Source organism: Lissotriton helveticus, chromosome 5_1 (genome assembly GCF_964261635.1).
Source record: "Lissotriton helveticus chromosome 5_1, aLisHel1.1, whole genome shotgun sequence".
Lineage (NCBI taxonomy): Eukaryota > Metazoa > Chordata > Amphibia > Caudata > Salamandridae > Lissotriton > Lissotriton helveticus.
In genome coordinates, this window is record NC_136065.1 from 512,381,091 (window position 1) to 512,394,579 (window position 13,489).

A 13,489-nucleotide genomic window follows, 5' to 3' on the forward strand; every position below is an offset into this window, starting at 1 on the left:
ATACATCTATAAGAATACACTTAGCTGCCATAGCAGCTTACCTTCAAAACAGGCAACACCTTTCACTATTCAGAGTGCCTGCAATTAGAGCATTCATGGAGGGACTCAAACGAGTAATCCCCCCAAGACACCCACCTTCACCTGTCTGGAACCTAAACATCGTTTTAACCAGACTAATGGGACCACCTTTTGAACCTCTACACTCGTGTGAAATTCAATTTTTAACATGGAAGGTGGTATTTCTCGTGGCAATCACGTCGCTTAGCAGAGTTAGCGAACTTCAAGCCTTAACTATTCAAGAGCCATTCTTCCAAATCCACGCTAATAGGGTCGTGCTTTGAACAAACCCTAAATACATGCCCAAAGTGGTGTCTCACTTCCACATCAATGAAACAATAGAACTGCCAGTGTTCTTCCCAAATCCACAGTCAGTACCAGAAAGGGCCCTGCACACACTAGATGTTAAGAGGGCTCTCCTATATTACATAGACAGGACAAAAGATTTTAGGAAGACAAAACAGTTGTTTGTTGCCTTTTCACCACAACACAAAGGCAACCCTATTTCTAAATCAGGGTTAGCCAGATGGTTTGTTAAGTGCATTCAGATATGTTATCTTAAGGCAAAACGCACTTTAACAGTTCCCCCAAGAGCGCATTCAACGCGCTAAATGGGGGCATCCATGGCTTTCCTAGGAAACATTCCTCTAGAGGAAATATGTAAAGCAGCCACATGGTCTACCATACATACATTCACAAAACACTATTGTGTAGATGTACATTCCAAACAGCAAGCTGCTGTAGGACAGGCTGTTCTAAAAACTCTGTTTCAGACTGCTGCAGCTGGCACAGGTAGCCACCGCTAAGGGAGAGACTGTTATACATTCTATGCACAGATATGAATTCAGCAGCCCACATGCCTTGAACGGAATATGCTACTTACCAGTATGTATCTGTTCTTGGCATGTAGGGCTGCTGACATTCATATCACCCACCCTCCTCCCCGGTGCCTGTCGCAGCTGTAGCATTCATTCTAACTCTCATTTTCTTGCATGGACATCTCTTACTGTACAACACTCCACCTCTGCCACAATGGCGAAAAACAATCTAAGGATGGAGAGGATGCCCATGCGCACTGTAGTCCAGGGGAGGAGCCACCTATCTCGTGATACTTCGAAGACTCTTCCAGGACAACAATGTGCAATCATCCGGACCCAACACTAGGCGGCGATCTATGCACAGATATGAATGTCAGCAGCCCTACATGCCAAGAACAGATGCATACTGGTAAGTAGCATATTCCTTACAAAAGGACCCACAAGATAACTGAGTTGGTTTATACACATGCTGGAGATACCAGTGTGTAAGCTCTGTTTAGTGTATATCACCATAAAATAGCTTAGAAGTTAAAGTACCTGCTGCACAGAATTGTGTGTAACATGTAGTGACAGTTTTGCATTCTATATAACTTAGTGTAGTGGGTTAATACCTTTGTTGCAGCAATCCTTTGTAAACCGCCGGTCACAAATTATTAAGTAGCTTAGTATGTTATGCAACAGCTGAAAGCAGCTGCATGAAACCTTTAAGGCATATGTCTGAATTGTTACACATTTTTACAACATGTTTCATTATTTTAAGAGTTAATCTGTTGGGTACTAAGAAATCGTATTAAAACTCAAAACAATTAATAAAGATTGAGAAAGTGAAAACACTTTTAAGATTGCTGTTTATCTCTTGTAGGAAGTGACACACTTAGGGGTCGATTACGATGTCGTTCGGAAAGGCTCCTACTGGCATTCGATTTGTCCAAATCCGATTCGGAACCCGCCTTTCTGACCAACTCGGACACTTTTCCGAATGACTGTGTAAAGAGGACTTACATTGACCTTGAACTACTGCTCCTAGTTAGGGTTCAGTTAAAAAAGAAAGGATACTGATTCTTTGAAGTGAGCTATTGGAAGTCAGGCAGAAAGCTGGGAAGGGTAAAGAGTTTTACATGAGCTCTGCTCTGCCTGCTGCTGATCCAGTGCAGATACTGAGGGCCTGATTCACAAACTGCATGTTGTAGTATGTAAAGTAGCACTACAGTAGTACAGCTTTCTTATTACAAAATGCAGTTCACAAACATATGAGTGTAAATCTCACCATCTCAAATGTTTTCTACATGGAGCTCCTCACACATGTAAGTTTAGTACTTAGTAGTAAATGGTGAAAGGACCGGGTTGGTGTTAAAAAAAACATGGGTATACTTGAACACACCCACAATAGAGTAAGCCCATTGCTACTCACCAACTGCGCTTCTAAAGTTTTTACTGCCAAAAAGACCGAAAAGAGTATTAAATGTAGTCCAGCTCAGAGCTGTAGTAAACCTAGTACCACATATGGCGAACCAGTGGTCCTGCAGCATCCTCCCACAGAATATAATAAATATAGGGACCTAAAATAAAACCCCTAATGAAATCATGTTTAATGATTTAAACTAGTTAAAAATGTGAATTAATTTAATGTTAAAAAAATCTAAAATTAAAACATTTATTTTATTTGAAAAATATTTTAATACCCTTTTTAATTAAATAAATAACATTATTTGTATTAAAATATAATTACAATTTAATTAATTCTGTACATCATGTTTAATAATTTTTATTACACAACAAAAAGGTGTCATTTGTTTATGCTAGGTAGGGATATTTGTTTAATTTAGGCTTCAGGGAAGGTTTTTATTTAATTAGCTATTTTAAGAATAATCACATTTTACTTTAAAATTAAGTTGATAATGCTGACCCTTTTTTATTTTGATCTACATTTAAAATAAATATTAAAATATTTTACATCTATATCTAACATAAAAATATTTTTCCTATATTTTTCAAAGAAATAAACTTTTTTAGTTTTCCCTAATCGTTACTGTAAGGAGTTACACCGTTGGGGAGGAGATCTCCCTGGGGAAAATTTTAGGGGAAATGAAAACAAAAATTGTAAAAATATTTTTATGGTAACTATTATTGCAAATTATTTTATATATTTATTTTAAATTGTAGAACAAAACAAACAAAATGCTACACTATTAACCTAATTTTTAATTAAATATTTTATTAATGTAGATACATTAAATGAAAGATTTTCTTTAAAAGATTTATTAACAAAAACATTCCACCTAAAATAAAATGTTTCCATTTGTTTATGGGGTATTACAAATTTGAAAATGTATAGGATTACTTTAAATGTATTTATTTATTACAGATTGTTAGTTACATTTCTTTTTCAATTAAAAAGTTTTTTTATAATAAAATGATGCTTCTTTTTTATTATATTTACAAACTCCAAAACATTAAATTTAATATAACATAATTTGCTCTGGGGTTCTATTAAGGTCCCTTTCTCCATTATTTACTATGACAAGGTCTTGAAGTTTTAGTGGTTTGTTATGTGTGGTGCTCGACTTTCTACTGCTCCTTTTTGGCAGTAGTAACTTTACACTGGTATATTTTGCATTTAAGTCCACACTTTTGGGTAACTTTACACTCTTAATGGGTAATAGCCAAATGTAGTGAAGTTACTCAAACGTGTAAGAGCAAAATATACATGTAGATTTACTCAAATGTAAGTTTACCTTTGTGAATACTCCCCTGAACGTGCATGAGCACCACTGCAGCTTTACTCTTGTTGACCCACTGCCGCAGGGTGATGCACTGGGATAGGCCTGCAACTTGCATCCAGCTGAAGACTAGCTTCAGGAACGAGAATGAAAGTGTTTCCCTTTATATTTCAGCTCTGATCATATACTCTGGTGTGGAATCTACTCTTAGGCTTTTTACCCTGTTGCCTATTTCCAGGTGCATATCTGTGTAAGGTATTGACACACGTTTACAATGTGTTATTTAATGATTCTAAAGGTACAGCTTTTTATTTACTGCTGTACCATATCTTCATTTTCTTTTCTGTCATAGTTATCCTGAGTCGGAAAATTAGCCAATACTGTCCCTAATTAGTGCAGGACAAAGACATCACTCAACAGAGTACTCCAAGCTCATCTGTTCTTGCACTCTTCACTAACTCAGACTGTGCTGAAGGCCGAATCAACTTGAGACCACTGCCCTAGTATTAGGTTTCTGCCTTGTGTTTTTTTGTCATGGGGAAATTGAGATACAACTTGCCTTGAAACTGTTCACTGCTGGTGGGAGAAAGAAATGGGTCGAACAGAGAATTTTAGAAGGAACACAATGTTCCTGCACATCTGCCATATAGTGATAAGTATTGTTCTGGTAGGTTTCTGATGCTATATCCTCACACTGGGTACTTTTCTAGCACAGTACTTATCATTTATTTGGCATTTTGGCACTCCAGTCTACGGTTGTTCTTTCTATCAAAGGTTCTCTATCATCCTGCTTGTATGTCGCACCAATCGGCCTGGTGTTGAAGCTTGTCTCATGCTTGAGATGCTGAATGCTAAAATCAGAGGAGTCTGGGGCTTCCTCTGTCATTCATTGGTCTAGGCATAGTTTCTAAATAGCATGGTTTCCTCACTCCTGTAAGAACTTGAAGATGTGAATATTGTGGGTAGGTTGCAGGCTTGCGATTTAATTCTGTTTGGAGTCAGCCTACATTTAGCATGTCTTCAGTATTTTCATAATATGGTAACATCATATAAAAAATATATAATTTACTCTTCTTGATCGATCTATAGAAAGGAACTCTGCTGCATCCACAGTCATGAGCAAGGTCAGAGAGTAGATCAGTGGAGGACTTTATGGCTCTATCACCGAGTGCAGTGAGATGGCATGATCAGTGTGGGCACTGTCATTTAGAGCAGTGAGGAGCTAGTTTTGTGTAATTTGTTTCTCTGTTCCTCCCTTACAGCCACAAGTTGCTGGAACAGCTGGAAGTGAAACACTCAAGCTTAAAGAAGGAGTTGACTTTGGTGAAGGAAGCTCTGAGCAAGGCCACCTTGGAGAAGGAGGTTTCTGAGCACGAAAAGGCTGACCTCGCAGAGGCTCTATCCAAGGTGAGCACTTAGTAGTTCACTTTTTACGGCAGAGCCATGCATTTTTGACCATCCCTTGAATACCAGGGGACTGCTCTAGTCATAACTAAAGCAAGTAAGTCACATGACATATTTATTAGCTGTGCTCATACACACTGCCTCAACCGTTATCCACTACCTGTTGTCCGACATCTAACATTCCACTTCCAACATTCCATGAACTGCGTGTGACGCAGCCTGTGCACAGACAACAAGGGGAAGGGAGATAGGGGTGTAACACAGGCCCCTAGCCCCTATGGTGCAGGAAGGGGGCAACCCTTGAGTGTCCCAAACCCTTTACTTGACTGGCTTTATCAGTCCTATGGGTGATATCACATCTTACCTTGTAGATCTGCTGTTGGTAAAAAGATTATTACCAACGTTTTTAAGCCCACTGGGTGAGGGTGTATACATTTGAGCATCAGTGTGGTAAATGATCCCTAGTGTTTGGGACAAATCTTTGCATTTGAGTTCAGCTGAGAAATTGTTCAGCATTACCATGGAATTTGTGCGTGTTTTGACTTACAGTCGTCGCTACCACTGATTCTCTTACATTCGCTTTTCTGAAAAAGTTATTCAATAACTTGGCTATGGGGAGCATACTAGTACTTCGGAGCTGCTGCAGAAACACCTGCCTATAAGACTGCCCTTATGTGAAGCATGGATAAGTTATGATGCCAAGGCTAGCCGGTTTGGAGAGTTGTTTTTATATTTTTCATCTGATGTGGGGAGATTACAGTAAAGAAACCCACAACTCCTCTCTGTGGTTCAAAAATAGAGACTAAGGGGTCGATTAGGATGGCGGACAGACTTTGTCCGTCTGCAATCCTGTCGTGGCAAGGGACGGTCCGCCATAATGGCGGAGGTCCCGTGCGTCGAATTAGGATGCACCCGCCACAGTGGCGGGTGCACCCCACATTTTTAACATTGCGGCGGGCAGTGCGGTGCCTGTCGTGTTGTACCTGGAAAAGCAGGGGGGTACCATAGGTACCTCCCATGTGCACCCCCACCCCTCCTTCACCGCCACCATATTAGACCTTTTCCGCCACGGTCGCAAGGCGACCGTGACGGAAAAGCGGCGGACGGTTTTCCCGTCTGCCGCGGACCCCCCAGCCATCCTAATGTGGCGGGGGGGCCATTTGAGTGAGGATGGCGGACGGATTGCCCCCGCCATGCCGGCGGTGGCTACTGCCAGCCCGCCGGTGGCAATCCGTCCGCCATCCTAATCGACCCCTCAGTTTGAGTTTTTGGTAACTGATCAGTATATTTTCCCTTTTCCCTAATGAAAGCTTCCCATATTAATTCTTGGAGAGTTCTCTTTTTTTTTTGTTTCCCCTGAATTCCATTTCCTAATTACAGCTGAGCTCTTTTCTGAAAATGCTCATTATTATCCAAATAAGGAATAGCACCATCTTTTCTTACAGTGGTTTTGCTACATTGGTTGTCATGCACATTTTATTAACTCATTAGTAAGCTTGTTAGGTCCCATATTGCTATGTTTTATATTGTTTTGTAGACTCTTGAACGTTTGAAATTGTTTCCTGGTTTATTTTGAGAGTTAATCCTAAATTTTAATTTCACTTTTGCTGTCTCCCAGTTCCATTGTTATAAATAAGCTTCTTCACCACTTCCTTTAATGTGCCTTGAATAACTGGGTCAATTGTAGTGTTCATTTCTAAATCCCCTATGTGTTTGCCAACATCTCATACCATCCTCCAACTATTGCTCTTTCTGTCACTGCTATGAATTGTCTGCAAATGTAAATATAATTAGTTTCTGAAAAGTGTTTTGAGGTAAAAGAGCACTCTTTCCAAAACTGCATCCACTATATTGTTTTTTAGGTCTCGCTGGCGTTGCAGCGCAAAGCGCTGCCGCCAACGAGACTTATAGCCGCCTTCATCCCTGTCAAGGGAGTATCAGCTGTGAACGAGCCCGATACAGACCTGGGCACGAGCCGACCAAGGTCTGTGAACGCGCTTCAAGGTTGAGCAGCTTGTGCACGTTTGTTGGACGTCAGGCGCCGCCGCAAGCGCCGCCAGACCAATTATCCCAGCATGAAACTCGACTTCCTGAGGCCACAAGACCAATTATCCCAGCAGGAGTCTCCACTTCCTCAGGCGCTGCAACAATTATCACAGCATGAGACCCACTTATCACAGCATGTCAACAGGCGCCCCAGGCTGCTGGAGCACTCAACTATAATTAATGTGCAGTTGAGTGCTCCAGCAGTGTGGGGCGGCTCTCTGCATGCTGTGATAATTATCACTTTGGGGCCTCATGCTGTGATAATTAGGGCAGCATACTATATTTGCAGCACTGAACATTTTCAAAGAAGGCGAAGCAGCGACATTCATTGGAGACACTCACCCTCACTAACCCTCACGCCCTCACCCCCCCTCACTCGCCCTCACCCCCTCACACCCCCTGACCCCTCACACACCACCTCACCCTCACACCCCCTCACTCTCACACACCCTCACATACCCTCACACACCCTCACATACCCTCACATACCCTCACACACCCTCACACACCCTCACACACCCTCACACACCCTCACACCCCCTCACCCCCCTCACCCCTCACCCTCACACCCCTCACCCTCACACCCCTCACCCTCACACCCCTCACCCTCACACCCCTCACCCTCACACCCCTCACCCTCACACCCCTCACCCTCACACCCCTCACCCTCACACCCCCTCACACACTCTCACCCTCACACACTCTCACCCTCACACACTCTCACCCTCACACACTCACCCTCACACACCCTCACACCCCCTCACACCCCTCACTCACCCTCACACCCCCTCACCCTCACACCCCCTCACCCTCTCACCCTCACACACCCTCACCCTCACACACCCTCACCCTCACACACCCTCACCCTCACACACCCTCACCCCCCTCACCCCCCTCACTCACCCTCACACACACACCCTCACATACCCGTACCAGCATAGCATAACAAAACATAGCATAGCATAACAAAACACAGCATAGCATAGCATAACAAACAAAAGCATAGGATAGCAAAAGCACAGCATAACAAAACAAAGCATAGGATAGCAAAACACAACAAAACATAGCATAGCAAAACACAACAACGCATAGCATAACAAAACACAACAAAACACCATAGCATAACAAAACAAAGCATAGCAAAACAAAGCATATCATAGTAAAACAACAAAACATAGCATAACATAACACAACAAACCATAGCAGAACAAACCATAGCAGAACAAACCATAGCAGAACAAAACATAGCATAACAAAACATAGTATAACAAATCAGCATAACAAAACATAGCATAACAAAACATAGCATCACACAGCAAAACATAGAATAGCATAACAAAACAAACCATAGCATAACATAACAAAGAATAGGAAAACAAAACATAGCATAGTAAAACAAAATAAACCATAGCATAACATAACAAAGAATAGCAAAACAAAACATAGCATAGCATAACATAACACAACAAAACAGCAGAACAAAACAGCAGAACATAACAAAACATAGCAAAACAAAGCATAGGATAGCAAAACAAAACATAGCATAGCAAAACATAGCATATCATAGTAAAACAACAAAACATAGCATAACATAACACAACAAACCATAGCAGAACAAACCATAGCAGAACAAATCATAGCATAACAAATCATAGCATAACAAAACATAGCATAACAAAACATAGCATAACAAAACAGCAGAACATAACAAAACATAGCATAACACAGCAAAACATAGAATAGCATAACAAAACAAACCATAGCATAACATAGAATAGCATAACAAAACAAAACATAACATAACAAAGAATAGCAAAACAAAACATAGCATAGTAAAACAAAACAAACCATAGCATAGCATAACATAACACAACAAAACAGCAGAACATAACAAAACATAGCAAAACAAAGCATAGGATAGCATAACATAACTTAAAACAAAACATAGCATAGCAAAACATAGAATAGCATAGCATAGCAAAACATAGAATAGCATAACATAACACAACAAAACAGCAGAACAAAACAGCAGAACATAACAAAACATAGCAAAACAAAGCATAGGATAGCAAAACAAAACATAGCATAGCAAAACATAGCATATCATAGTAAAACAACAAAACATAGCATAACAAAACACAGCAAAGCATAACACAGCAAAGCATAGGATAGCAAAACACAGCAAAGCATAGGATAGCAAAACACAGCAAAGCATAGGATAGCAAAACACAGCAAAGCATAGGATAGCAAAACACAGCAAAGCATGGGATAGCAAAACACAGCAAAGCATAGGATAGCAAAACACAGCAAAGCGTAGGATAGCAAAACACAGCAAAGCATAGGATAGCGAAACATAGCATAACATAGCGCATAACATAGCGCATAACATAGCGCATAACATAGCGCAACATAGCGCATATAATTAGCGCATAACATAGCGCAACATAGCATAACATAGCGCGCAACATAGCGCATAACATAGCGCATAACATAGCGCATAACATAGCGCATAACATAGCGCATAACATAGCGCATAGCGCATAACATAGCGCATAACATAGCGCATAACATAGCGCAACACATAGCGCATAGCGCATAACATAGCGCATAACATAGCGCATAGCATAGCGCATAGCATAGCGCAACATAGCGCATAGCATAGCGCAACATAGCGCATAGCATAGCGCAAAATAGCGCATAGCATAGCGCAACATAGCGCATAGCGCAACATAGCGCATAGCATAGCGCATAACATAGCGCATAGCGCATAACATAGCGCATAACATAGCGCATAGCGCATAACATAGCGCATAGCGCATAACATAGCGCATAGCGCATAACATAGCGCATAACATAGCGCATAACATAGCGCAACATAGCGCATAGCGCAACATAGCGCATAGCATAGCGCATAGCGCATAACATAGCGCATAACATAGCGCATAGCGCATAACATAGCGCATAGCATAGCGCATAACATAGCGCATAACATAGCGCATAGCGCATAACATAGCGCATAACATAGCGCATAGCGCATAACATAGCGCATAACATAGCGCATAACATAGCGCATAGCGCATAACATAGCGCATAGCGCATAACATAGCGCATAACATAGCGCATAGCGCATAACATAGCGCATAGCGCATAACATAGCGCATAACATAGCGCATAGCGCATAACATAGCGCATAGCGCATAACATAGCGCATAACATAGCGCATAGCGCATAACATAGCGCATAACATAGCGCATAACATAGCGCATAGCGCATAGCATAGCGCAACATAGCGCATAGCATAGCGCAACATAGCGCATAGCGCAACATAGCGCATAGCATAGCGCAACATAGCGCATAGCGCAACATAGCGCATAGCATAGCGCATAACATAGCGCATAACATAGCGCATAACATAGCGCATAGCGCATAACATAGCGCATAGCGCATAACATAGCGCATAACATAGCGCATAACATAGCGCATAGCATAGCGCATAACATAGCGCATAACATAGCGCATAACATAGCGCATAACATAGCGCATAACATAGCGCATAACCTAACCAAGCATAGCGCATAACCTAACCAAGCATAGCGCATAACCTAACCAAGCATAGCGCATAACCTAACCAAGCATAGCGCATAACCTAACCAAGCATAGCGCATAACCTAACCAAGCATAGCATAGCCTAGCCAAGCATAGCATAGCTTAACAAAACACAACAAAACATAGCAAAACATAGCATAACAAAACAAAACACAGCATAGCGCATAACATAGCGCATAGCGCATAACATAGCGCATAACATAGCGCATAGCGCATAACATAGCACATAACATAGCGCATAGCGCATAGCATAGCGCAACATAGCGCATAGCATAGCGCAACATAGCGCATAGCGCAACATAGCGCATAGCATAGCGCAACATAGCGCAACATAGCGCATAGCATAGCGCATAACATAGCGCATAACATAGCGCATAACATAGCGCATAACATAGCGCATAGCGCATAACATAGCGCATAACATAGCGCATAGCGCATAACATAGCGCATAACATAGCGCATAGCATAGCGCATAACATAGCGCATAACATAGCGCATAACATAGCGCATAGCGCATAACATAGCGCATAGCGCATAACATAGCGCATGACATAGCGCATGACATAGCGCATAACATAGCGCATAACATAGCGCAACATAGCGCATATAATTAGCGCATAACATAGCGCAACATAGCATAACATAGCGCGCAACATAGCGCATAACATAGCGCATAACATAGCGCATAACATAGCGCATAACATAGCGCATAACATAGCGCATAGCGCATAACATAGCGCATAACATAGCGCATAACATAGCGCATAGCATAGCGCATAGCATAGCGCAACATAGCGCATAGCATAGCGCAACATAGCGCATAGCATAGCGCAACATAGCGCATAGCATAGCGCAACATAGCGCATAGCGCAACATAGCGCATAGCATAGCGCATAACATAGCGCATAGCGCATAACATAGCGCATAACATAGCGCATAGCGCATAACATAGCGCATAGCGCATAACATAGCGCATAGCGCATAACATAGCGCATAACATAGCGCATAACATAGCGCATAACATAGCGCATAACATAGCGCAACATAGCGCATAGCGCAACATAGCGCATAGCATAGCGCATAGCGCATAACATAGCGCATAACATAGCGCATAGCGCATAACATAGCGCATAACATAGCGCATAGCGCATAACATAGCGCATAACATAGCGCATAGCGCATAACATAGCGCATAGCGCATAACATAGCGCATAGCGCATAACATAGCGCATAGCGCATAACATAGCGCATAACAGCGCATAACATAGCGCATAGCGCATAACATAGCACATAACATAGCGCATAACATAGCGCATAGCGCATAACATAGCGCATAACATAGCGCATAGCGCATAACATAGCGCATAGCGCATAACATAGCGCATAACATAGCGCATAGCGCATAACATAGCGCATAGCGCATAACATAGCGCATAACATAGCGCATAGCGCATAACATAGCGCATAACATAGCGCATAACATAGCGCATAGCGCATAGCATAGCGCAACATAGCGCATAGCATAGCGCAACATAGCGCATAGCGCAACTTAGCGCATAGCATAGCGCAACATAGCGTATAGCGCAACATAGCGCATAGCATAGCGCATAACATAGCGCATAACATAGCGCATAGCGCATAAAATAGCGCATAGCGCATAACATAGCGCATAACATAGCGCATAGCATAGCGCATAACATAGCGCATAACATAGCGCATAACATAGCGCATAACATAGCGCATAACCTAACCAAGCATAGCGCATAACCTAACCAAGCATAGCGCATAACCTAACCAAGCATAGCGCATAACCTAACCAAGCATAGCGCATAACCTAACCAAGCATAGCGCATAACCTAACCAAGCATAGCATAGCCTAGCCAAGCATAGCATAGCTTAACAAAACACAACAAAACATAGCAAAACATAGCATAACAAAACAAAACACAGCATAGCGCATAACATAGCGCATAGCGCATAACACAGCGCATAGCGCATAACATAGCGCATAACATAGCGCATAGCGCATAACATAGCGCATAACATAGCGCATAGCGCATAGCATAGCGCAACATAGCGCATAGCATAGCGCAACATAGCGCATAGCGCAACATAGCGCATAGCATAGCGCAACATAGCGCAACATAGCGCATAACATAGCGCATAACATAGCGCATAACATAGCGCATAACATAGCGCATAACATAGCGCATAGCGCATAACATAGCGCATAGCGCATAACATAGCGCATAACATAGCGCATAACATAGCGCATAGCGCATAACATAGCACATAACATAGCGCATAACATAGCGCATAGCGCATAACATAGCGCATAGCGCATAACATAGCGCATAACATAGCGCATAACATAGCGCATAACATAGCGCATAACATAGCGCATAGCGCATAACATAGCGCATAGCGCATAACATAGCGCATAACATAGCGCATAGCGCATAACATAGCGCATAACATAGCGCATAACATAGCGCATAACATAGCGCATAACATAGCGCATAACATAGCGCATAGCGCATAACATAGCGCATAACATAGCGCATAGCGCATAACATAGCGCATAACATAGCGCATAGCGCATAACATAGCGCATAACATAGCGCATAACATAGCGCATAACATAGCGCATAACATAGCGCATAACATAGCGCATAGCGCATAACATAGCGCATAACATAGCGCATAGCGCATAACATAGCGCATAACATAGCGCATAGCGCATAACATAGCGCATAACATAGCGCATAACATAGCGCATAACATAGCGCATAGCGCATAACATAGCGCATAGCGCATAACATAGCGCATAACATAGCG

General features: G+C 42.2%; 1 protein-coding gene across 2 annotated transcripts in view; it reads left to right on the forward strand.

Moving 5' to 3' along the window:
- The window catches only part of CROCC (ciliary rootlet coiled-coil, rootletin), a 574,059-nt gene that overhangs the window by 251,996 nt on the left and 308,574 nt on the right, over positions 1-13,489 (forward strand). For both annotated transcript variants that reach the window (XM_078642848.1, XM_078642849.1), the window contains one exon: positions 4,858-5,002. In XM_078642848.1, the coding sequence (XP_078498974.1) occupies positions 4,858-5,002 (145 nt within the window). The remainder of the gene's footprint in view (positions 1-4,857; positions 5,003-13,489) is intronic.